General features: G+C 43.0%; 1 protein-coding gene across 2 annotated transcripts in view; it reads right to left on the reverse strand.

The window, feature by feature from the left end:
- Nucleotides 1–624: 624 nt before the first annotated feature.
- The window catches only part of rngtt (RNA guanylyltransferase and 5'-phosphatase), a 144,900-nt gene continuing 117,771 nt past the window's right edge, over nt 625–27,753 (reverse strand). For both annotated transcript variants that reach the window (XM_020455435.2, XM_020455434.2), the window contains 4 exons: nt 13,128–13,228; nt 6,847–6,913; nt 3,275–3,398; nt 625–1,856 (listed from right to left, as the gene is read on the reverse strand). In XM_020455435.2, the coding sequence (XP_020311024.1) occupies nt 1,690–1,856; nt 3,275–3,398; nt 6,847–6,913; nt 13,128–13,228 (459 nt within the window). In that variant the 3' untranslated portion in view covers nt 625–1,689. The remainder of the gene's footprint in view (nt 1,857–3,274; nt 3,399–6,846; nt 6,914–13,127; nt 13,229–27,753) is intronic.

Below are 27,753 nucleotides of genomic sequence, written 5' to 3' on the forward strand. Positions count from 1 at the left end.
GGAGAACTTGCACAATTGGTGGCTGACTAAATACTTTTTTGCCCCACTGTAGCTACGGCAATTACCTCGTATCGTTGCACATCGACATGGTACTGCCTATACCCATGTTATTTTTACTCGTTATTCATGTATTTATTCCTTGTGCCACTATTTCATAAAAAACAAAACATTGTACATTGTTGGTAAGTAAGCATTTCACTGTTAGTCTACACCTGTTGTTTACGAAGCATGTGACAAATGCAACTTGATTGGTTTCTTTCTCAGTCTATAGTCCATGGCACAATCACCTCCAAATCAAGCCCCTTAATGATTATTTATGTGCGTGTGTGTGTGTGGGCCTCCAGCTGTATGTGAATGACTACATCTCTGAGGCAGTCGAATACAAGACAAAAGGTAGTGTGGCTTTGATGAGGATTGAGCAGCTTTCATGTGTTGCAAGAGGGGAAAGTGCCTTGGCAGTACAACTCATCTACCCCCCTCTGTCTGTTCCCCTGCTACAAGAAGGGCACAAACAGACAGAAACATTCAGAAAGACAGACGCGCACACACTAGGCAGACAACAATACAACTAAATAGACCAGAAATACACATGCAGTCACACAGAGAGACAGAAACACAAAGGAATATTCCTCAAATGGTATTTCATTTTAAGATCGAGCAACATGGAATCAGTCGTCTGTAATCAGCAGGAAATAAGTGAGTATGAACAAGTTCTGATGAAAATATGTTCCCTTTTCACATGTATTGCTTTAATGGATCAAACCAAACAACAAATGCAGTAAACCAGTCATATTCTGTTATGAACCAGTCCTTAAGGGGAGGAGCTGTTACAAAAGCAGGGGTTGGGGTCAGGGGTTGAAATATTGTCCTACACACATTAGAGAAGAAAAATACAAATGGAAAAACACAGGAGGAGCGGCGTGCTTCTATCATCACATTTCCCAAGCGGTTGCCGAGTTTATTCTGGGGTCTGACGACATGGTAACGCAACGTGGAGGCAGGGTGCGTTTGTTACACACCCACTGAGGATAAAGCCTGTCATGGTTACTAATGTTGTCAACTACTAAATATGTCAGAATATGTCAGAGGAATAGCCGTCTCTTGCTACTAAAACAATACATTGAAATATGTGCTTGTGAGTTCCTTCACGTCATTGTTGGGAGATGGAGAGGAGGCATCAGATGATTGTTTGTTTCCCATCTGATTACCACCCTCCCAAATACAAATAGCTAGACAAAACATTTACAAGATCTGCATAGTCAGGTGCTGCTGTAGTCATAATACCAATTCGTCTGTTGTTGACCAATAGATTAGTTGGGAGATCCTTAAGAAAAGGGAAATAAAAAAATAAAATCAAAATTCAACATTATGTTTTTTTAAATCCTTTTAAAGTACCATAGCAATTACAGTGAGAAGGGGTGCTACATGGGGATACCTAAGGGGATCTCTAAGCAATTCAATCAGATCTTTTTAAAGTCTTTAATTAAGAAAGCCTTTTCGAGGCCGACAAACAAATGGTCAGAGATAAGAGGGGCTTTCCAAATGTCTGTGTCACTGAGGGGGACGGCGACGGGACGAGGGGGGGGGGGGGGGGGGGGGGTTGGGGGCTGTAGCCATGAAGGACCTTCCTCTGCAAGCCACATACACACATTTCTACACTGGCCCAGCCCACTCCCGCTGTGTGGTGCTCTACGGTGCAGCCCGGTTGGGTCTCTTTGGAGCGGGAGGGGGCATGAGCTCCGTGTCTGGGTCAGAGGGGCGTTTCCGGTTCTGTCCTTGGGCTCCCAGGGCACAGCGGTCCAGAAACTCATAGAGGTTTTCTTTCGTGACAGGATACTTGATGCTGTTACACACAGCTGGAAGAGAAGAGAGAGACACAGACAGGAAGTTAGCTTAGACATGATGATGGACTCTTCCTGGGCGTGGTCCACCTCGAAATCAGGCCGTTTCTGCAGCTACACAGAAAAAAAATACCAAAAGTCCAGGTCGTTTTAAACCTTTTCCTTTTATGCCCTACCCCAGGGCACAAGTGTACGGCAGCAACTCTAATCCCTTGTGGACAGACCACATAAAAATGAATGGTACCCATAAATCTTTCATGATACAACTGGATGCTTGAGAAACCGAGCAACATTAGTTCCGTTTGGGTTTTTTGTCACTGGTTATTTGGACAAATCACGATTTCGCACGTCTTAGGATCTTTCAAATTTCAGAAAGGGGACGGGGGGCATTTTGTCCATAGACTTGCAAAGAGAGAGGGTGGAGCTCTTCGTTCTGGTTCTACCTCTTCTCTTAACACGTTTGGACAACAAATGAAATCGAGAAACTGACCAAGTACGTAGGACTTCAGTTCTGGGTTAACCGATATTACAGCAACTCTAATACACGGTAACCTTCCAAAAATACTCAGATTCCTTTGAGGGAGTTTCAGGAACTTCAAAATATATGTTTTCTATGTTTAGGCTCCCTTGACATTTGTAGCTAGAAGGCTGGCAGAATTCAAGCATTCGTCAAACAGTTGGGAAACCGAGAAGGCAAAAGGAAAGAGTATGGTATACCATCAGTGGACATTGCTACAATTAAAGAAAAACAGAATAATGAACATCATACACAAAGAGAATAAGTTGCTCTCCTTACATGCAGGTGTAATCTCTTTTCTCTTTGGGCACACACACACATACACAGTTCTTCTATTCTCGTAGGGACCTAAAATTGATTTCCATTCAAAATAATATTTTCCATAACCCTAAACACTAACCCGTTACCCTAACTGTTACCCTAATTGTAACCATAAACCCTAAGATTAAAATAGCCTTTGTTCTCATGGGGATGTGGGACATTTTTTCTTGTTTTACTGTACTTGTGGGGTCTTCAAGTCTTCATGAGGATAGAAGAACCAACACACACACACACACACACACACACACACACACACACACACACACACACACACACACACACACACACACACCCACACCCACACCCACACCCACACCCACACCCACACACAAAAGTAAGACAGGATGTGTGTTTGAAATATAGATGAACTAAGCCATTAATCTAATAGGCCCAGTAATTGTCTTATTGTAGACAGAGATAAAGAGGCTGCAGATATTAATACAGATTGCTCCAGGGCTAGCCAGGCAGTCAGTCAGGCAGCCAGGTAGGACAGGCAGGCATGCTCTCAGCCAGTGTGTCCAATAAACACCAGCTGGCAGCCAAATAGCATTGATTTTGTATGGCAAACATTTTTGGGAACACCCTGCTCACTCACCCATGGCTGTGTCGTAAGAGTTGGGGAAGCTCTTGTCTACCCTCTGTCTCATGAACACCCAGGTGTTGTTGTTAAAGGAGCACTCGATGATCTTGTTGTCGTACTGCTTCAGTTCCTTGGAGGCCTATAGAAGGAGAGAGGAGAGTCAAGGTGGTTGGTTTAGAAGGTCAACATTTATAGTATATTATTGACTACAATAATTCTGGTCCTCCGGTCACAATATTGGGACTTACATTATACAGCAGTAACAGTTTGACAGTGTGTACACTGTATGTACAATTGAACACTGCATATCAGGACCAGTATTTTTGTCATCTGTTGCCCATTTGTCATGAGCTTGATTACCTAGATTCTGTTTTCAAAAACTACCATTTGTGCTATTTAGTAGCTGGATTCCTTAACAGCAAATCAAACAGGCACCTTCTACTAATGCAAAGCCAAAGGTGATATAGGATGAGCCAAACTTCAGTACGAAGCTCTCATCGCTTTGGTCTTAAGTTCCACTGATATTGACTGTTCAATGATTTAATATCCATCTACATTGATGAGGTGGTGTTTAAGAAGCTACGGAGAGTGGGGCAGAGATCACACTTCTAGGGCCATGCTGGGTGGGGCTCAGATGACTGGTGTGGGCCTGCTGCCAGGCTGCCCCTGAGCAGATGAAGGGGTGGCAGATGCCAGGGAGTGGGCAGCCCTGCCAGGAGCACAACACCTTGACTGGCAAGACCAAGCCCTAAGTAAGAGCCCGATTGCTCTTGGAGAGAAGGGCATCTGGGTACTCAACAGGGAAGGGAGGTAGCTGTGTGTGTGTGTGTGTGTGTGTGTGTGTGTGTGTGTTTAAAAAAAAAGGTGTTGAGAGTGGGTTTGTTTGAACGAGACAGAGGGGACATGCTCAGGTGGACATCACACCACAGAGAGCATGACCTTGAAAAAAAAAGTGGGATCAACCCAAAATCACACATTTTAAGACTCAGGGAGTACACGTTCTCTCACACTAGCCGTATCACTAGTGTCTCAGAGCCAAGTCGCAGTACGCCGTTATTAAAATGAGAACACGCACACATTTAGCTGTCGTGATCTGTCGATTAGGTTCCATTTCCAAACCAAACACATTTTCCCCCCAGACCTTCCTAAGAATAGCTGAGAGACTAAACTCAGGAGGAGTGACAGAACGGGCGAAGAAATGTGTTACACAAAGGCAAGCGGGGCGAGCTGCCAAATAACAATGCAGGAGGCAAGTTTGTCAGGCAGGGAGTGGAGTCTGTCCTGTTTGCTGGGATCCCATCCTAGTTGTGTGTGAAATGCTGGCTGCCTTGTCTCCCCACCGCTTGGTGTTTAATCCGTCCAAATCCACTTCATTATAGTCTCACTCCTGCAGCCATCTAGCAGGAGACTCCGTGCAAAGGAAAACTCACTATCACCCCAATCTATTATTCTGTGTTTTCAACTGGACTATATAATAACTATGTCAATCTGTCCTCCATGCCCCCCTCTTCCAATCATGGCGAGTTTAGGACCAGCAACTCCGCTACGGGGGGAAAAAATGATATTGTGCTTCATCATAGTGTCACAGCTGTGACTGATTGACTCATAAACAACATGACTCCGTTAAGAACAACAGCCGTGCCTTAACGCCTCTACACAGCCACCTTTTAAATGGAAGAGTGTTAACAGTCTCGCACTGTGCCATTAAGTGAGGTCAATGTCTGGCTACTAGAGGAGATACTGTAGTTTCCACGCAAAACTATTAACAGATGCAAATTGGTTTCGTTTTGGAGAGAGATTGAAGGGTATATTGATTTCTGTCTGCATTAAAGCAGTCAATTATCTACTTGGAAAATATCCAGGGCCTTAAAAGAAGACAAAACGGGCAAATCATAAGAAGTTGCTTCTGTACGGAACAAAAATAGAACTCCTAACAAGCATATAAAATCAAGATCTTTTATGTCAATTATTCTTCCTAAAATTACTAAAGAATTGAGTCTGAAATTACCGAAACAATCTAGAGGCAAACAGGCATACATAAAATGTGTCCCATTAACTAGTGCTTCATTTGGAAATCGGGAGTTGCCGGATAAAAAAAAGTGAGGGAGAGAGGGGGGTGGGGTGGGACCTGGGGGGCTCTGAGCTGAGGTACCGGAACTCATTAAAAAAAGAAAAATCCCCTTTTTAATAAAGCATTGCATGCAGTATCATCAATTTTGCGCAGTGGCATAGAGCAGTAGAGTAAAGGTGCTTGCAGAAGTTTCAAACATGAGGGAACTTTTTTTTGTAGCTTTGGGTCCGGGAAAAATGTGGCCTTTTATAAACGCATTTCATGCAATTCGACATCATTTTACAAGACAGAATCTTTTTTTAACGCTGCACAAATGATCAAAATGCCAGGCTACTGACAAACGAAGAATATCTGAGATCAATAACAACAACCATGTCTTGAATCCACCAATAATTGCCTAGGCCTAGGTGTGTGAAGACAGAGATATTGCACGATATGAGGAGGAAATTATAGCTCCAAAAACAGCTTTCCAATTTCACTGACTCACCCAATGACGCGCCGCTCACTCACCTGTGATGGCAGATGCGTTCGTGCCAAAAGCTTAGCTCTCTTATTTTACTTTGTAAAACAGTGCTGTTCGCTCAATAGGCCTATTTGGAAGATAACACATTTTTGGTAGCCTACAGGCAGATTAGTCTTCTCTTTTCAGCAGGAGCCATTTTCTTTCCAACCTGTGTTCTCCTGTGATTGTATTTGAAATATTTGCGAAAGGACTGTTTTGGCTGCATGCTGTTCAGACAGACAGACTTGCGCACGTTCCTGACTGTAGGCCATGCCTCGTGATTGGGATACACACCATTTAAAAAATAAAATAAGCTATTGATCCTCTGTGGCCAAATTATAAATCTACTCCTGGTGTAGTATTCTGAATGATTTATTTTCAGTGAATCTAGTTGTGAGAGATTCAGGCGTGCTTCTCTCTCATACCACATTGACGGCCATGCGTTGGTCTGTCTCTGGGCTACAATGTTGCGCAAACCATTAACCCGGGCCGGCCCAACACAAATCCATTTTTAGAATATCAAGCATGTTTTCACATTAACGTTTTTTTTTAGGGGGCAGGAGAATTAGAAAAGATGCAACTCGAATTTACACTGATCGCTTTTATTGGAAGTTTTACATTGCAAAGAGTGAAAATAATTTTTCATGCCAGGAGAGCTACCGGTACGAAACAGTCCAAAACTGAGAGATCCGGAAAAAATTAAGCACTGCCATTAACCCACACAAGTATAATACAATGAGACTGAGATGCATTACACTGTCCCTCCCCTGGGAAATTGATCACTATCTGGGCAGGTGATGTACACATTTGACATACTCCCACACCATTAAAGGCTCCTCTCGTTTCACTGGTACCTGCTGTTTTCACCATAAACACCGGTGGTGTCTGACTTAAACATAGATGGTGCAGACTCACTTGGAATTGTTAGGCAGATATTTGTTCATGGCCTGGGCTTAGAGCATTCTGTGTGGGTGTTGGGTTGAATTTAGCAACACATCCAGCTTCTTGTCTCACCTTCATCTGTGCAAAGGGCATGTCATGGCTGCCGACGTAGAGCAATCCAACAGTCTGGGGAAGCAACCTGCAAAGACAAAACATCTTCATTAACACCCCAAGACTCCCTGAGGTCACCCTGAGCGTCAAACGCAACACAGCACCCTCCGCTCTGCTCGTTAGAGAGAGAGAGGGAACAATGGCTCCCTCGACAACAGAGTTAGCCTACTACTGCACACCGCTGATTACCAGCTAGTAACAGAATGATATGCTGCCAACATCCACCATCACACCTCCCATCTCTGGGTGCGTCGCAATAATATCGGCTTTGTACTGAAGTGTGCACTCATTCTTATACTAGTAATTTCCTTTCAAATCAGTGAAGGGAACAAGTATAGACATTGGGAGGAAGGAAAGATGTTTGGAATGTAGCCTTTTTCTCAGAGTATCTGGAGGTTCAACATGTAGGGTACTGAGTGCAAACACACGACGATGACGATGCCACATCTAGGGGGCAATTATAGCTATGCCCAAAACCCACAGGCATCAAACTGAGCACCTTCTACCTGGAATGTTATAACGGTTTTACATCCTCTCCATACATCATCCGCCTGTCTCTACGTCAGCTATTTTAATTATGATTTCTGATCACCAGCTGTGAGCGCTCAGCAGTTAATCAACCGTAATGTTGCTTTATCAGGGGTTTGTGTGTGTGTGAGGCCCCAAACAAGTGGTTCGCTGGCCCCCCTGTTCCTGTAGCCATGTGCTTTTCGGGTCTCATCCCAGGGAGCACACCCCACAGCTGGCCTTAATGAAACACTCATCCCCTCCACTGAACACACCCCCCCCCCCCCAGCCCGGCTGCCCATGGTTATTTCGGGATAACCATGGGCAGCCATCGTCTGCAGTTGATACCCACACAAACCCTCCCCCCACCAGACCTAAACACGGTCTCTGACGATACTGTCACTGGCTTCCTGCTCCTGGTTGTCCCGACAGCATCACTTAACCAGTGAGACGCACCGGCGGAGAAGAGGGGGCTAGCGGAACTGATGTTCAAACCACAGTGGGTGGATTTAATCTCACCCACCATGTTGGGTCATCCTGTTGGAGACCACCTATTGGGTATACATGGATTTGGGTGAGCAGAACACGCATTAAGGGGAAGGAGAGGGGCCTGCCTCTCCACTCCCTTTTCCTTTGTAATGACAGTGGTGAAGAGAGGGCAGGCATGAAGCAGCCGTCAACACTGCCATTGAACCCTCCGGCCTTCCATGAACTGATGGAAATGACTGGAGAGCAACCCTGAGAGTTCACAACATAACCTTTCACGCCACACGCGCCCGCCAAGGGTCTCTCGCACGCTTCTTTACCCAACCTCTGTCCGACATCCAACTTTCCTAAAATAGCATACTTTGCTCTCCTAAACTGCATGGCTGTGTATTCACCAAGCCCTCGTAACTGACAAAAAAGTAAACCAATTCTAAGTACAATTCTATTGACATGGTGCTCCGAAAATAACCGAATGTATCACAGTCATTAAGGCTGATACTGTGAAATGACAGTCTGCCTGTGGCCTCTGTCATTTCAATTTCTGGATCTTTACGTGAGACGCTAAGTTGACGTCCCGCTGCAATCTGAATAGGTTACTCCGTGTTACTTAGTGTTTCACGTTTGACGATTGCTCAATTGAGGTACAAACGACCTAAAATCCACCGAGTAAAGGTGATAACGTGCATTTATAGCCTACCTTACCCAAATTGAATCAAACACATTTGGGAACAGGACTTACGTTTGAATCCCCAAATCACAGAGAGCCACAGTCAACGATACAGCTCCAGTGTATTGAAACGGCCTGCGTCCAACAACCTTCAAATCGACTGGGGCTGAGCTGCCGGCAAGGGCTGTGGGCCACAAGTGCATTTCAGATAACTTGTTCGACATGCACAACAGTCATTTCACAGAGAGAATACAGTCCCAAAGGAACATGTATTGTCCTGACAGATCTCCTTCTAGATGCTGAAGGATGGAACCAGATGGATCCCTGGCAGCATCCCAAATACTACCGTATTTCCCCTACATAGTGGACTACTTTTGACCAGGGCATAAAAGTAGTGCACTAGATAGGGAAAAGGGTGCCATTTAAGACTCAGCCTCTGTCTCTTGCCACTGCAGCTTGCTGGGAGGGGGGTACGTAAACTAAAGCCTCTAACCCCTGCCTGCCTGCTGTAAGCTGCTTTCCTACAGGGCCATCAAGCCTACTCTCCCTGGAGTCCTGTTCAGCAGCTGATAAAAGTGGACACAGATTACTCACCTTTTGCTTACCGAGGTGGAACATTTGGTATGCATATACTGTACCGAGGTGGGAAGTTTTGAGCTAAGCTTTTTCCAAGGACAACAGACCTGTTCATAGAGAGCAATAGTAACAGCGTTTTTTTGTAGGCACTAACCCCGCCATGCCTCATTGGCCAAAGCCTATGGGGGAAGTTGGGTTTTTGGAAAAATGCTGAAAATAAGGTCTGTGGTAAACACAGGCTTAGTCTCTATGTTTTGTTCTATGGGATAATCTTCATGGGCTAATGTTAGCTAATTGGGCTCCCGAGTGGCACAGCGGTCTAAGACACTGCATCTCAGCGCTTAGAGGCGTCACTACAGACCCTGTAGGCTAAGCCCGTTAACTAACCCCAGACCTTATTTTTGGTATTTATCCAAAAACCTGATTCTTTCCCCATGAATATTCCCCTAGGAATGGCTGAACGAACCAGAGGTAACACATTTCCAGTTTTTAGGACTACAAGCTGGCGAGTTCTATTGCAAGTGTGTGGCTGTAACTCCGCCCAGACCTGTCAGTTGGTGTAACAACACCAGTTTCCCATATGACAGAGGCCAGGCAGAGTCAGAACAGGCCCAGACATGGCTGGCCCCCGTGGAGCATGTCCACTCTGCCTCAGCTTTGGTAATTCATATTCACACAGTGTTTTTAATGGAATGTTATTCTGGTTTGCATTCTCTCCCTACATTTATTAATTGCGACTTCTGATATTCAGCTGTGAGCATTCAGCAGGTAATCCACTGTAATGGGGTGCAGTATCAAATACGTCTGGCTGGCACCCTGTGGAGTGGCCCTGTCCAGTCCACCTGGGCTGCCGTGATTCATATCCACATATCGCTTTAACAGGGGCTGCCTGCAGTCAGGTCTCACCCCGATTGGTTGAATTTACAATGACGCATGCTGAAAATGTTTTATTGGCCCAATTAGAGGTAACCTCTTCAGAGAGAAACCGAACTCGATTAATCCATAAATCAAGTTGCCATGTCAGAAACCAAAGCACTACTTCTTCCATGCCCCACATGGTAAAACTCCTTTAATTACTTGCTGTCTCTTTCGCTAACTGTCTTCTTCTCTCTCTCACACTCCCTCTTCTTCCTGCTCCCTCTCTCTATCCTCCTTTCCTCCCTCCACCAAAACATCATTTTCTCTCGGCTTCTCCTCCTGTTTTTCAGTTGAGGTGATGAAAGTCGTGAGACTGTGAGCTGCTTCTTCTCTGTAGCACAGAGAGCAGAGACATGCTGAGGGATGGAGTGGGCAGATAAACAAGTACTTGTTCCTTCTCTGTCTTCTCTAACTGAGACAAAGACATACTTAATGACCTGCACCACTAGTGGGCTCTGAGGAGAAGCAGAGGAGCGCTAATCTGCCAGCTAACAGCACTATCAGAACTACACTGAACAAAAATATAAAACGCAACATGTACAGTGTTAGTCCCATGTTTCATGAGCTGAAATAAAATCATTGGTGTGCCAGAGTTCGTTGTAACGGTCTTAGCTCCTGACAAATACAGTCATGTGAAAAAGTAAGTACACACCCTGGAAAGAATCACACAAAAAAGTTAACTTAGATCATGTTAAGTAATTAAAATAAACAAAAACGCAATATACTTTTGCAGAAAAAGTTAGTACACCCCTAGCTTTACCATCACATAAAATCGCAAAAATTAGAATCAGGTGCACCAAAACAGGTGCAAATGATTCTAAAATCATTAGAGAGTAACTTGCGAGGTTCTAGCCTTCCATAAAGATTAGAAACTTGGTCTGGTTTGGTCATGCCAACATACTATCCCAGATTATTGATGCCCATGCGTCTAAGAGGGGTTACAAATCCATTTCCAAGCTATTAAAATAACATAATTCCACTGTTCGACGGATCATCTACAAATGGAGGAAATTCCAGACCACTGGCAATATACCTAGGACAGGTCGTTCCACCAAATTTAGCCCAAAAGCTCACCGAAAGATGCTCATAGAAGTAACATCAAGGGATCTACAGGCCTCTCTTGCCACAGTCAATGTCAGAGTGCATGAGTCAACTGTCAGAAAGAGACTGCACAAAAGTGGCCTACCTGGGAGGGCAGGAAGGAATAAGCCTCTGCTTTCAAAAAATTATATCAAGACACGACTAACGTTTGCCAGACAACACCTGGGTAAAGACCAAAACTACTGGAACAATGTTCTCTGGACAGATGAGTCAAAGGTCGAGTTGTTTGGCCGCAATGCCAGACGCCATGTTTGGCAAAAACAAAAAACTGCCTTTGAACAGAAGAACCTCACACCAACCGTAAAGCATGGAGGCGGTGACATCATGGTTTGGGGCTGCTTTGCTGCCTGAGGGCCTGGCCAACTTGCCATCATTGAGTCAACCATGAATTCCATATTGTACCAGAGAATTCTTGAGGAGAATGTGAGGCCATCTGTCAAAAGAGCTGAAGCTGAACCAAACATGGATCTTGCAACAGGACAACGATCCAAAACACAAAAGCCAAGCTACAAGAGAATGGCTCCAAAAAATAATCCTAAATGCTGTGGGGTGGGGGAGGGGAATTGAAGCGGGCCGTGCATGCAAGAAAGCCCTCACGGTTCTAGCAGTACCTGACACAGTTCTAGCAGTACTGTAAAGAAGAGTAGACAAAAATTCCTCCCAGTTGATGTAAGAGACTGATCAACAGTGATAAGAAATGGCTACATGAAGTTATTTCAGCCAAACGGGGCAACACCAGCTATTGAAGCTAGGGGGGGTACTTCATTTATCCGCACAATGGAATTGCTTTTCTGTTGATTTTTGATTAATAAATGATTGCGAAGTATAATCTTTCAGTGCAATTTGTTAAATTAGGTTACCTTTATCTGTCAATAGTGTTGAAGTGAAGATTACATTACATATCCATCTGTCCAAATATGTAGAAAGAAACTAACTGTATGCCCCACTCGCGACAGTGTTTGAGCCCTGTCTCAGACACTTTCCCGTCTATCCCCCTCTGTGTTCATCTCCCTCTCTGATTTTCCTACCATACTGTGGAAAATAAATAAATAAGGTGGTTGGAATTCTGGTCTCTTAAAAAAAAACAAAAAAAAGAACTGTACAGTGTTAGTCCCATGTTTCATGAGCTGGAATAAAATCAGTGAGTCTTACTTCGTGCCAACTAAGAAACCTAATCTCACAGACGAGCATAGCAGTACCTGGGAAGGTGCTGAGGGAATGAGGTAGCAAGCAGGCATTTTCTCAAATATACTCCCAACATGATTTATTTAGCATGTTTGATGTATTAGCTGTGGATCTATATTTTACAGCCTAGTAAAGTACAGTACAGCACAGCAGTGCCTGGGGTAGGTAGTAGGTACAGAGGAACTGAGAATAATGGGTCAATTTAATCAAAGGTATTTTCTGGAAAAAACTATTTCAGGAGCAGGCTGGCAAGATGAGATGAGAATCTGTTGGTGATAAATATGGCGTTCTAACCTAATACAGGTGGAGAAAGTGAAAGAGAGCTAGATGGAAATTGCCTATCAGTAGGAAAACATCCGATTCATTTGTGGACTTTCATTTGTACAATGAAAGGAACGGAAGTCTGCAGTTCAGGCAATGGCAAAGCCTGCTGACTTCTATTCCGTCTTCATTATCGGAAGTGGCAACAAAATACCAATGTGTCTTGGACAGATATTGCAGTTGAATTCAATAAGGGCCCGTGGCAGAACATAATGTCAGTAGTTGTGGGCGATTCAAGGTATAGCTCATACAGAAAATAACATCTTATATAATAAGAACGATACAAACAAAAACAAAACAGAAATGTCTAAAAGTGACAAAACATGGTTCAAAGGGATTAGCTGACACTCACTCACTACTACTATAGTACGTGGTTGGGTTTGATGTCTCAAACTACACGTATGTGTCTAAGAGATGGGGGTTTGTTCTTGCAGTGGAATCATCACGCAGCCAGAGCGTTTCCCTAGCAACAGTGACTCACCCTTCTCCTCCGACTTTGGTGATCTTGAGGCGGAAGTCTACAGAGTTTAGGCTGGGCGGCTTCCACTTGAGGATGTCATCACATCGCCCAGCTTTGTATTTCTGCAGACACACAAAGAGAGAGACCGATATTAGATCCGATTGGCATTCATTGTCATACAAACGGAAAAGTTTACTACAGCGCACACATTTCACGCATAATACACATAGGACCACAGCAGGAAACAAACAACAGTAGACAGTCAGATTTAATAGTATACCCCCGCCCTACACCCGCACAAAGGAGGAAGCTACATGTCAGATCATTCATTCCAAACACACAGCACACTGGCATGCACTCAGAACATCACCTGTATTTAGCTTTTATTTGTTGTCTGAGTTCTATGTTTTGGATTGCTTTTATTACTGAACAAAAATGTAAACGCAACAATCTCAAAGATTTTACTGAGTTACAGTTCATAGAAACTGGCCCTTATCTATGGATTTCACATGACTGGGCAGAAATACTCCTCAGTAGCACTGTGGCATTGTGTGACAAAATTCCAGTGGGCTTTTATTGCCCCCCAGCACAAGGTGCACCTGTGTAATGACCAGGCTGTGGGGAAAAAGGGGGTGCAACTCAATATAAGGAATAATATTTTGTACACTCAGTGCTGGGGCACGCTCAAACATTAGCAAGCTTTTTTCATCCTAATGTCACCTTGGGGATTAATAAAGTACAATCTCAATGATTTCTTGATCCATGAACAAATGACTAAAAAGGCAGAATAACATGAGGTACAGTATGTACCTTCACACTCTTAAGAGAAATTGACTGAAAATCCAAGTATTTTACACGGCTCCCTTCAGAAAATCACCACGTTTTTCAAAAGGCAGCCAATATGTCTGAAGGTAAGCTCCATTCGTAATCGATTTGGAGAGCTGAAAATTACATATTGTTCAGGGAATGGCTCAAAACCTTGAACATCGACTTTGTTCCACTTCCAATTTAGGGTAAAAATCCTGTCTTAAAAATGAGTAGTAAGGTAGTCAGGTTATACATAATGGATAATAATTAAGCTTCCATGGCAGGTCTAAAATAGGATGCTCATATTGTAGTTAAAAAAGAGAAAGCTTGTCAAGAGCAATTTATAGATAGATATTGAAAGGGCGGGAGTAGCCTACATGAATTCATAACTAATCAGAAATTAATTTCTGGAGAATCCAATTAAAAGCTGCAAATGGAAGTACAAATTCAACGTTGCTTTTAGGTCTTACGAGGAGGTCTACAACGAGTAGCCATATATTCTGTTCTGATGATTAGGCTACATGTTGTCATAGAAATTAGCATGACATAGATTTATATACATACGGTACATGGGATTTATTTCATCTAACTCATATGCAACTAGTGTAAAGAGTGTGAATGTGGTATTCAGGATGTAAAGCCATACAGTGTGACGGGGCAGGAACAGATGTGTCAATGGTGTAAGTGTCAGATTGCCCGGTAACAGAACTATGCCTCCACGGATTTCCTCAAAGAAGGCATCACATGGGCATCATAGTGCCACCATTTCCACCCACTCTCACTATTCCAGAGAGAACGTGGAAAGGAAAGCATTTCCTGGAAGAATGTACAGTAGAGAATTCCAAGAAACCAATCCCCATGGGAAAGGATGGCGCAAGGATTTCAACAATAATTTAAAAGGAGAAGTATAGGAATATATAGACAGAAACCAAAACAAATCCCATTTCGCCATAATAAATAAATGTTTCCTCAAAGTAGCTATCAGCAAGGTCAAAGCTGGTAAGGGAAAGAAAATCAAGAGCGAGTATTAAGGGGGTGAGGAGGTAGGGGTGACATGGGAGAACTTGGGAAGGTTGAACCTCAGGCAGGCTGCAGCGTTCTGGATAAATTGTAGGGGTTTGAGTTCATCAGTATCAAACTAGAGTAGAGTATTTACTATAGCCTACATCATAAATAAAACAATACATAATAATAATAATGTCACTCAGTTGGTAAAGAATGGTGCTAATAGCGTCAGGGTACTGGGTTCGATTCCCGGGACCACCCGTACATTGCATTTGGAAAGTATTCAGACCCCTTGACTTTTCCCACATTTTGTTACGTTACAGCCTTATTCTAAAATTGTTAAATAAAAAAAAGATCCTCAATCTGAATCAGGTTTTAGGAAATTTTGCAAAGAAAGGATTTATTGTGATGGTGTATATAAAATGTATTCATTATACCTTAATGTAATGTTCCAAAGGCGTGCATCAGCAGCTTGTATGCCGTTTGTATGCAGAGTCCTGGAGATGCTAAAAGTGTTTATGTTAATTAACAGTCAATTACCGTGAGACCGGCAGACTTTTGCACGTCGATAACCGGCGGACAAAATTTCATGATTGCCAAGAGACCTAGTCCTGGCTCTATATAGTACTGTGTGTTTCCTAGCCCTCTGTCCTGGACTTATGGACTGTGAAGAGACCCCTGGTGACATGTCCTTTGGGATATGTATTGGTGTCTGAACTGTGTGTTAGCTGTTTGAACAGTGAACTGTTTGGTGCTTTCAACACATTAATACCTCTTGCAAAGACAAGTAGTGATGCAGTCAATCTTTCCTCAAGCTCTTGATATTAGCCCCCAGGATACATTCAAGGGCCAGCTGTGATGCTCTGTTTAAGGCCAACTGCAATTTGCTTATGTCCTACTTTGCAGCACTTCACCATATAACTGGGCAGTAGTCCAGGTGCGATAAAACCTGGGCCTGTAGGACTTGTTTGGTTGTTTGTGATGTCAAGAAGCAGAGCAGCGCTTTATTACAGATAGACCTCTCCCAATCTTAGTAACCATTGCATCAATATGTTTTGACCATTTCAGTTTACAATCTAGGGTAACACCAAGCAGTTCACTCTCCTCAACTTGCTCAATTGCCCCATTATTCAACACAATATTTAATTTAGGGTTAAGCACGGTTTTTAGTTTTTTATATATTTAGGACTCTCATTACAGTAGAGGTGCATGGGTAAAATGGATATTACAACCTGGGTGTTGTGACAATTGCATTATTTGCTCTAGAAACTGTTAATTCATGTGCCTTGCGACCGTGATATATACAGCCCTAAAGGCCGAGACAATAAGAGGACACAGCGGGGCAGAGTAAATTCAACCACACCTTTGTTTTACCACAAAACCGGATAGCAACCTCTGTTCGGTGAAGGCCACAAAGCATACTGCATTTAACAGACAGTTACATGATCAACAGCATGGTCAAGTTAATGTTTTTGACATTTTCGGACAACTAAACAACTATTGACTTAGAACCACAGAGAGTTACAAAGAGTTAAAAAGTCACAAAGAAAACAGGAGCTTCCTCCACTATTCCAGCACTGTTTCATCATTCCTATTTGAAGTAGATATTGTGTGTTTGCATTCATATGTAGGCTACGTGTGCCTTTAAAACAAAAAAAAGGTATGTAAGTTATGCCCTTGAGCTGTTCTTGTCTATTGATGTTCTGTATTATGTCATGTTTTGTGTGGGACCCCAGGAAGAGGAGCTGCTGCTTTTGCAACAGCTAATGGGGATCCTAATAAAATATCAAATACCAACATCAAATTACCTGTGCTTATGCTAATACGGTGACAACTAAGACACCAAAAACAATTCAGTCCAATCAACATAAGCTAAATATGATGTGGCTTACCATGGTTCTGATTTCGGTGTGCGTATGCAAGTAGAAAAACATGTCGACTCACCCTACTTGTAGGGAAACGCCAATGCCATCCTCCTCTCTTTCATGTTGATGAAACGGTCTATCACTCTGTCATATATAGTACACACTTATTTTTTGTTGTCCTAGGCTACCTGGCTAAAATGTTTCCTCGCTAGCCTAACTTCCATTTATGGGCAACGTTAGCCTTCTACATCTAGCTACATATTGAACTTCCATTCTCTCAGGCCAGGGGCACAACAATGTATGAATTAATGGTTGGATCAGAATCGCAGTAATAAATCATTGGCCAGTAGCAGTGGTGACCTGTCATTCAGGGCAGGTGGGGCAGAGTTCCCAGTTGTCTTGATAAAGCACAATAAATCTAGAGAACACAAGACTTTGATGACAAAATTTGCCCATGAAGGACCTCTGTGCCACCTTCGTGTTCAAGTGAGCACAGCACAACAAGGTGAGTCCAAAAATTTAATGTATGCTCCTGCATAAATGATGTAATATGTCAGGGAGATATGTACACTGTCGCTAAGAAAGTAATACTACAGTAAGTATGTTGTGTAGTAAGCTGTTAGTGCCTCACCCTAATAATTGTCTATTTTCACCTCTGAATTTCGCCACCTGTTCTGACTGCATGGTGCACATGTAGCCTATAACCTGTTTTTGAGAAATGTAATAATTGAATATTGTAAGAGCTTTTATTGTCTGATTATATGCCCCTTTTATTTATCCTACGATTCTGACTTGGTGTACAAGGAGAACACAATAAGAACGGCCCATGTTCTGAATTCTGTCGCTGTACATTTCAAAAGTGCTGAACAAATAGTTATATTGACCATGTCCGTCCTAGCTCGCTCATTAATGTCTTAATCAAAATTACGGACGGCCTCTTATCCACTTGTCGTCCCCTCATCATGCCATACTTTGTACATCTCAATTGTCAGTAGAAACCACATTTGTTGAAGCAAGTCAGCCAAATCAGCTATGTTTTTTTAAAAGGCAGTAAATGAGGCTGAATTAACTGTCACTGCCAGACAAGGCTCCGCTGATAGACAGGAGTAGCAGTGGTATAGTGCAATTAATGTATTGTTTAGAGTTGTGTTGTGTCTTTGCTGACATACATTCCACATTTCTTTTGTTTTTGCCCCACCAAGATGTACACCACTTGCCAGCATGGAGAATTAAGTAAAACCACAAGTCCAAATCCCCATCTCCATCCATGGCTAATTTTGGAAAGTGCCAATTGTATATCTAGCTAGCCAGCCACCGGAGGACAACACCACAACGAGATGCAACAATTCAAGTTGTCAATGACGTATGCACTCAATGCGATTTAACAGGAGTGACACGAAACTCAAACACTTTTTTTGTTGTGCACCAAGACCATTCACAGTTGAGCTCGCTCGGATTAGCACATGTTTTATTTAAAAACATTTTTTTTAAATCAATGTTTGCTGGCTTCCCTTTCATCCAATGCTATGGGCTGCAACAATGTCATATTATTTCGAAATCAGGTAATTGCCAACTTGTATAGAGACAGAGGGGCGCTGTTTCGTTCGCTCGGATGCTTTCTACTGTGAGATACATTCAGCCTTTTTATAATTGAAGGAAAATTATGAAACAGAGACGAAAGAACAAAAAAATAAAGTGTTGGTAAAAAAATGTTGGTAAGCCTGGCTTCAGGCCTTTAGAGTGGCCAGGCAGAAGCTACTCCTCAGTAAAAGGCACATGACAGCCCACTTGGAGATTGCCAAAAGGCACCTAAAGACTCTCAGACCATGAGAAACAAGATTCTCTGGTCTGATGAAACCAAGATTGAACTCTTTGGCCTGAATGTCAAGCGTCACGTCTGGAGGAAACCTGGCACCATCACTACGGTGAAGCATGGTGGTGGTGCTGTGGGGATGTTTTTCAGCAGCAGTGACTGAGAGACTAGTCAGGATCGAGGGAAAGATGAAAGGAGCAAAGTACAGCGAGATCCTTGATAAAAACCTGCTCCAGAGCGCTCAGGACCTCAGACTGGGGGCGAAGGTTCACCGTCCAACAAGACAGCAACCATAAGCACACAGCCAAGACAACGTAGGATTGGCTTCGGGATAAGTCTCTGAATGTCAAGTGGCCCAGCCAGGTTCCGGACTTGAATCCAATCAAACAACTCTGGAGATACCTGAAAATAGCTGTGCAGCGACACTCCCCATCCAACCCGACAGAGCTTGAGAGGATGAGGATCTGCAGAGAAGAATGGGAGAAACTACCCAAATACAGGTGTACCAAGCTTGTAGCGTCATACTCAAGGCTGTAATCGCTGCCAAAGATGCTTCAACAAAGTACTAAGTAAAGGGTCTGAATACTTATGTAAATGTAATACGTTTATTTTTATGCATTTTTTAAACTGTTTTTGCTTAGTCATTATGGGGTATTGTGTGAAGGTTGAGGAGGGATTTAGTTTTTTGAATAATGCTGTAACGTAACAAAATGTGGAAAAAGTCAAGGGGTCTGAATACTTTCCCAATGCACTGTATAACGTTAAGCCATCAGCATATATAGACACCATTCCATATAAGCATGCTGAAATTCTGCGATTTCAAACTATTTTTTTAAATTCAAAATGTTAATTTAGGGTCGGTAGCAGGCTGATCGGTCGGCTGTTTGAATCAGTAAAGGGTGCTTTGCTATTCTTGGGCAGCGGAATTACTTTTCCTTCCCACCAGGTCTGATCTCACACACTTTCCCGTCGGCTTAGATTGAACAGATGGCAAATAGGAGTGGCAATATAGTCCTCTACCATCCTTAGTCATTTTCCATCCAAGTTGTCAGTACCAGGGGCTTTGTCATTATTGGTGGACACTCATTTTTTTCACCTCTTCCACACTCACTTCACAGAATTCAAAATTACTATGCTTGTCTATCATTATTTGGTCAGACGCATGGATATGAATGTTCAGAGCTTGTTGTTGGAATGAAATACGTAAGTTTGCTAATCTTGCCAAAGAAAAAGTCAGTCAAGTAGTTGTCAATATCAGAGGGTTTTGTGATAAATGAACCATCTGATTCAATGAAGGATATATATGAATAGCCTTTTTGCCCAAAATTTCAAGCATTTTACTATCATCCATTTATATACTTAATTAATTCATAGTACAGTTTCTCTTTATTTTTGTTTAGTCACGATTTCTCAATCTGCCAATCGGCTGTGCAGCCAGATTTATTTGCAATTCCATTTGCCTCGTCCCTCTCAACCATACGGTTTTTCAATTTCTCATCGAGACGCAGGGTTTAGTAGTTTTAAAAGTCCGTGTTTTAATAGGTGGATGCTAATCAGTAACTGAATGCGCAAATTCAGAATTGTGTCAACTGGTTTGCTCATCATTACACACAAACAGATCAGCAAATATTCTTCACATCTTCTACATAGGAATAACAACAACAACCAAAAAACTTGTAGAAGCTTGAACTTTGTTGGAACTAAAACGACAATTGATCTATGTTATCCAGCTCACACACCTCAATGCCAAGCCCCCATCAACACGTGTGCTGAGCTATTCAGGCATTACCTTAATGTAATAAGCTTATTGATAGAGGAGCTCAGTGAGGCAAACTTTTTTTGCAATTTTCAGTTCACTTAAGTGAAAGCCTGTCTCATTCAGTCCAAAGAGAATTAAAATAGAGCAGAGAACAGTGTGTCCTTCTCTTTTTCCTGTGTCCCTGATCTAGCGCTGCACGTAGGCGGAGGCCTTCCCCAAACCAGCGCTTTCCTTCACAATGGCCATTCAGCAGAGGCTGCCAGAGAGCATGAAAAACAGGGCACCGCGCTCTTAAAGGACTTCCACCCCACCAACATATGTTCTTCTGAACATTCTTCAATAAAGGCAGTTATGTGGTACGGTGGATAAACAGGATTAAGGTACAAACGCAAAACAAGTCTCAGCAAAGTGAATTACTCGGTCTGAAAACTCTGTACCGTGGTCAGTGGAGAAAAATGAGAACCGATCACTAGTATAAAAGGCTCTGCAATTCTGTTGGAGGGCACATAGTTCACCAAACTGAACAAAAAAAGGGAAATACACACACACACACACAAAAGTATATGGACACCCCTTAAAATTTGTGGATTTGGCTTTTCAGCCACACCCGTTGTGTGACAGGTGTACAAAATTGAGCACACAGCCATGCAATCTCCATAGACAAATATTGGCAGTAGAATGGCCTTACCGAAGAGCTCAATAACTTTTGTGTGGCACCGACATAGGATGCCACTTTTCCAAGTTCATCAGTTCATCAAATGTCTGCCCTGCTAGAGCTGCCTCGGTCAACTGTGCTGTTATTGTGAAGTGGAAATGTCTAGGAGCAACAACGGCTCAGCTGCGAAATGGTAAGCCACACAAGCTCACAGAACGGGACTGGCGAGAGCTGAAGCTCGTAAAAATCATCTGTCCTCGGTGAAACACTCACTACCGAGATCCAAACTGCCTCTGGAAGCAACGCCAGCACAATAACTGTTCGTCGGGAGCTTCATGAACGGGTTTCCATGGTCGAGCAGCCACACACGCCTAAGATCACCATGCGCAATGCCAAGTGTGTGCTGGAGAGGTGTAAAGCTTACCGCTATTGGACTTTGGAAACAAGTTGTGGAAACATGTTCTTTGGAGTGATGAATCACGCTTCACTATCTGGCAGTCCCAATTGACGAATCTGGGTTTGGCAGATGCCAGGAGAATGGTACCTGCTCCCAATGCATAGTGCCAACTGTAAAGGTTGGTGGAGGAGGAATAATGGTCTGGGTCTATTTTTCATGGTTTGGGTTAGGCATCTTAGTTCCAGTGAAGGGAAATCTTAATGCTATAGCATGCAAGGATATTCTAGACCATTCTGTACTTCCAACTTTGTGGCAACAGTTTGAGCCTGGACCTCAACTCCATCGAACACCTTTGGTATGAATTGGATTACCGACAGCGAGACAGGCTTAATTGCCCAACATCAATGCCCGACTTCACTAATACTCGTGGCTGAATGGAAGCAAGTCCCTGCAGCAAATGTTCCAACAGCTAGTGAAAAGCCTTCCCAGAAAAGTGGAGGCTATAATAGCAGCAAAGGGGGACCAAATCCATATTCATGCCCATGGTTTTGGAATGAGATGTTTGACAAGCAAGAAAACTTGAGTCAAATTTTAACAATGTGTATTTCTCCCCAGACTTTAGCACTTTGTTGTTTTGTTAACCCCCTTTTCTCCCCAATTTCATGGTATCCAATTGGTAGTTACAGTCTTGTCTCATCGCTGCAATCGAGGACAGACTTTAGCACTTTAACACTATGCAGCTGCAACTCTACAAAAACATTTGCCTACATCAATACGAATGAAGTGGCAACAGCTAGGCTGTAAGGTTCTGTATGACTGCAGCTCAAGTCACAACCACATGCATAATACATACGTAACAAATATAGCTCTAAAATGCTCTGGAGAGATGTAATATAGCCTTGCTACAGCAATGCAGAATTACAACCATATCTAAGCTTAGGGAAGGGTTCCACATACATACATACATGCATACATGCATACATGCATACATGCATACATGCATACATACACAGATATATATATATTGTTTGTCTAATTTTCATTATTGGACATAAAGACTGTAAAGAAAAACAGGAACTCAGCTCCAAGTTATTTACATTTTTCGAAATCTGTTCCCAAATATTCCTAGGCATAATAGAAAGACGTGATCATAATTATTTGTGTACAATAACTAATAAGTGATTGGATTTATATGGCGCTTTTCTACCAACTGAGGTACTCAAAGCACTTTACATAGTAGGAGGAATCACACCTCATCCACCATCAATGTGTAGCACCCACCTCAGTGATGCATGGCGACTATTTTTTGTGCCAGAATGCTCACCACACATCAGCTACAGGTGGAGAGGTGAAGAGTGATATTCCAATTAGGAATGAGGGGGATGATTAGGTGGCCATGATGGAATGTGGCCAGGTTGGGAATTGAATCACGACACCCCAGTGGTGTAGTGGAGGGTATATGCAGGTATACGCTGTATACCCACTTATTTTTCAGTGGGAATTGCGTGAACTCACTTCTTTGATACGCATCAAAGTAGTGTAGGGGAGGTATATGCTGTATCAATTAATAGGGCTGATAGAACAGATTGGAATGTTTAGCTTAAAATGTTGATCAACTATTATTTATTCACATTTTAGGCGCAACAATGTACACTGTAGTAGGCCTATGCGTGAATGTTCAAAAATGCAATTTGTGGGAAAACACCATTCTAAAATGCGCACCGCACATGCAAGAGGTTTCATGGACAGAGATGGAAATATCCATTAGGAAGAGGGGGGATTTGAAGATGCAACAACTATCATGGGTTGTTAATATGATTAGGATAATGCCTTTGGCTGCTAGACAATGAAAGAACGTGGAAAGAAAGCCAATATGAGGAAGTCGTTATAAAAATAACTGCCTCCATGTTTCTATGGTGGGATTTTGGCTATAGGCTACTTTGAAGCAAGGTAAGACATGCCTCATAATATGAAGTAAAACGTCACAGGATTGAAACAATTAAGGAACGGGAATGATATAGCGATGCGATAGGCCTAACCGTCTTCTGCTAGATGGTAGCCCAGATGGCCCATGCCTACCTGTCAGAATGATATCATGATGATTATATACATCATTCCTATGGCCATTTCTTTTGCAAACTCCATTTCATGCACTATAGGTATTACCAAAATGGGGTGGGGGTACGCGCAATGCCGTCAGGGGTAAGCCAAATTAAACCGTGATTCACTTCAAATAAAAATACATTTGGGTGAGTTTCTTTTCCTCGCCCGAGAAGCCAAAATAAAATTAAGCCATCTAGTGTTCAGCGAAATAACAACACAATGTCAAATACAGGTAGCCTAGTCAAATAACTAATATCCAATCACATTAACCATTACTCATTAGCGGGAAACCTTCAGTCTTGCGCAAACATTTAGAAACAAAAAAAGCCACTGGAGTTTGAGATTGCATCATCTGTGGATCTGTTGGGGCGGTGTGCAAATTGGTGTGGGTTTAGGGTTTCCGGCATGATGGTGTTGATGTGAGCCATGACCAGCCTTTCAAAGCACTTCAAGGCTACCAACGTGAGTGCTACGGGGCGGTAATCATTTAGGCAGGTTACCTTCGCTTTCTTGGGCACAGGGACTATGGTGGTCTGTTTGAAACATGTAAGTATTACAGACTGTCAGGGAGAGGTTGAAAATGTCAGTGAAGTCACTTGCCAGTTGGTCCGCACATACATTGAGTATACTTCCTCGTAACCTGTCTGGCCCCGCAGCTTTGTGAATGTTGACCTGTTTAAAGTTCTTGTTCACATTGGCTACGGAGAGCGTGATTACACAGTCGTCCGGAACAGCTGGTGCTCTCATGCATGCTTCAGTGTTGCTTGCCTCGAAGCTAGCATAAAAGGCATTTATCTTGTCTGGTAGGCTCACGTCACTGGGCAGCCCGGATTAGTGTCCCGCTCTTAGTAAGATGCAGCTTTAGCCTTTAGCTCAGTGCGGTTGCTGCCTGTAATCCATGGCTTCTGGTTGGGAAATGTACATTATTGTGGGGCCGACTTTGTCAATGCACTTATTGATGAAGCCGGTGACTGAGGTGGTATACTTCTCAATGCCATTGGATGAATCCCGGAACATATTTCAGTCTGTGCTAGCAAAACAGTCCTGTAGCGTAGCATCAGCGTCATCTGACGACTTCCTTATTGAGCGAGTCACTGGTACTTCCTGCTTTAGTTTTCGCTTGTAAGCAGAAATCCTGGTCAGATTTGCGAAATGGAGGGCGAGGGAGAGGATTTGTGTGCGTCTCTGTGTGTGGAGTAAAGGTGGTAAAGGAGTTTTTTTCCTCTGGTTGCACATGACATGCTAGTAGAAATGAGGAAAAATGGATTTAAGTTTGCCTGCATTAAAGGCTGCGGCCACTAGGAGCACCGCTTCTGGACAAGCATTTTCTTGTTTGCTTATGGCCTTATACAGCTAGTTGAGAGCGGTCTTAGTGTCAGCATCAGTTTGTGGTGGTAAATAGATGGCTACAAATAATATAGATGAGAACTCTTGGTAGATAGTGTGGTCTAGTGTGACCTCAGACGAGCAATACCTCGAGACTCCTTTAATATCAGACATCACGCCCCAGCAGTGATTGACAAATAGACACGCCCCCGACCCCTTGGCTTACCAGAAGTAGCTGCTCAGCCCTGCCGATGCACAGAGAAGACAGCCAGCTCTATATGATGTGTCGTTGTTCAGCCACGTCTCGGTGAAACGTAAAATATTACCGTTTTTAATGTCCTGTTGGTAGGATAGTCTTAATAGTAGATTAAGTTCATTTTCCAGTTTGTTTTCCAATGATTGCACGTTGGCCAATAAAACAGAGGGAAGTGGTAGTTTACCTACTCGTTGGTGAATTATTACTGGGCCCCCAGCCCAACTCCCCCTTTTCCTCCATCTTTTCTTCACGCTGACGACGGTGAAGAAAAAGCAGTATATATCCTTCGCGTCGGACTAATTAAAAGAACAAATCTTTGTCCAGTTCGAGGTGAGTAATCGCTGTTCTGATGTCCAGAAGCACTTTTCTGTCATAAGAGACGGTAGCAGCAACATTATATACAAAATGAGTTACAAACAATGTGACAAAAACAAACAAAACAGCACAGTTGGTTAGGAGCCAGTAAAACGACAGCCATCGCCATTATCACTAGTCTGAGTGCCAGTCAGTTTGCGCAATCACGCCAACTCCTTCTGTCACTAATTGTCATGCCAAACATGATTTAGGACATACTTGAATGGTGTATTGTAGACACAAATGATAACAGCAGGAACAGAAGGAACACAGATATGCCTAATAAGAACCTACATTTACCTCACACACATTGGATGTGTAAAGGATTTAGATGAATACAGGTAAGGAATTATGCTGTCCTCAATAAAAACCACGGCGACTAACTTATCCCTCGAGACTCTAGACTCCTGGGTGACCTTCGAGTTGATTCTCTGAAGGAAAAGTACTTTTAAATTGTTTTACTGTTGTTTCGCAGGAGTGTCACATTATGAAAGTACAAAACAGACACTCGAAGTGAACACATAGCACTCCATCTAGCGAATCCATTTATATATGTGATGGATCGCACATTGCATATAAACAGCCAACTGTCACTGCCGTTGAAATCAGTGGGTTTACCATAGTAGGACAGACAACATGAGGGTGCTGCCCAGTGGAAAGGCACTGAAGGCTGAGTATACTCCGGCCCGTTTCTGTCCGGTTCTCCATGCCATCTGGACCTACTGTGGAGGAGTAGCACCAGTGATTCCCACTATACTGCGGTTAGCCTGCTGGGATGTAAAGATCACCTCTCCACACTGCCAATATGACGGAACAGTCAGGGGTATCATCAGAGGACTCTGGTGACGTGTCACTCTGGAATGAGGTATTCCTGGTGCCCATAGAGAACACACGGTGCCCAGTGCCGTTTGAGACACCTACAAAGCAAAGATACAGAGCTGTATTCTGCTATTACAATATAATCCATCATCTGACACAAGTGCAGAAATGGAAAGGCTGAATTGTGAATGATAGTATATAGCGTAAATTTCAAATATAGCATAAGTCAAATGACGATCTATTGCTTAGAGATCACTCCCTTCCCATCACAGTAATATTCACAGAGAGTTCTCTTCTTTGAATAACAGATTTTTGTTTGCTCCACGGCAGGCTCTTTGTTAGTGTTGCTGAGGAATAAAGACAAATGAGGGAGCCCTCCACTAAATCCCCTCCCAGGAGAGGAGCCGCCTCTGTCAGTGCTCAGATATGCACGCAAGCACGCACGCATAACCTAAGTGCAGCATAAATCATGCGACAAACACCCTGCAGAGACGTGTCCACAGCCACCGCCCAAAGATACCGACGTATACATTTATAAGCCCGGAGTCGAAAGGTAACATGAAAACATTCCATCTAAATTGATGATATCAATTATCTCAGGGACAATTTTCCCAAAATGAGCAGAATGAGTTTATTAGGAGGAAGTGATGTTTAAAGGAATGCACTGGCTCATTTATAAAACCAAATTCATCTGTTATCCACTGAGTGAAAGATTAGCTATAATCATATCCAAGTAACAATATTTCATTATAAATCACTCCAATCTACCACAGCCCTCCCACATTGGGACCAGACAGTCCGCACCATGATATATTTGATTCATTTTATTTTCTTCTCCATTGGAAATAAAGTATTATTTAAGGTGAACACAGTTCATGGGGGGGGGGGGGTCTTATGGGTTTTCGTACACTCTGTACAAAGAGCGGTGGCCCATTTGCTATTTAGCCATCTGTGACAATGACACTGTTCTGTTATTATTAATGCCCCCCACACAAAGAAACATTTCCCAAGAACACTGTGTTGGGCAAGATAACCAAAGAGCAGTGAGTAAGAACCACTGCTGTGATTATATTACTGCCTGGACATTTAGCAGTCAGATCCAAGCACCGACTGGCATTATAATACTCTGTTCATCTCCAAAATGTCTGCATCCCAAATGGCACCCTATTCCCTATGTAGTGCACTACTTTTGACCAGAGCAATATGGAATAGGATGCTATTTGGGGGACACACCCAGTCTACCCCCATTTCACGTTCAAACTAGGAGAATATACAGTGTGACTAACAGAAAAGGAAAAATAAGCATTACATTCTTCAGAAAGAAGAGATTTCTACACGGCATAAATCCTGAGCCCTGGTCCAATATTTCCTCAGTCTTTTCCATTCAGTCTTCTTGCAGAATCCAAAAAGCCAGAGAGAGCCCGGAGGTATGAACCCCCCATGGCGCTGAAGATCAAAATAAATATTTTGTCTGTGATAGCTAGGCTA

The sequence above is a fragment of the Oncorhynchus kisutch genome, linkage group LG21 (assembly GCF_002021735.2).
Source record: "Oncorhynchus kisutch isolate 150728-3 linkage group LG21, Okis_V2, whole genome shotgun sequence".
Lineage (NCBI taxonomy): Eukaryota > Metazoa > Chordata > Actinopteri > Salmoniformes > Salmonidae > Oncorhynchus > Oncorhynchus kisutch.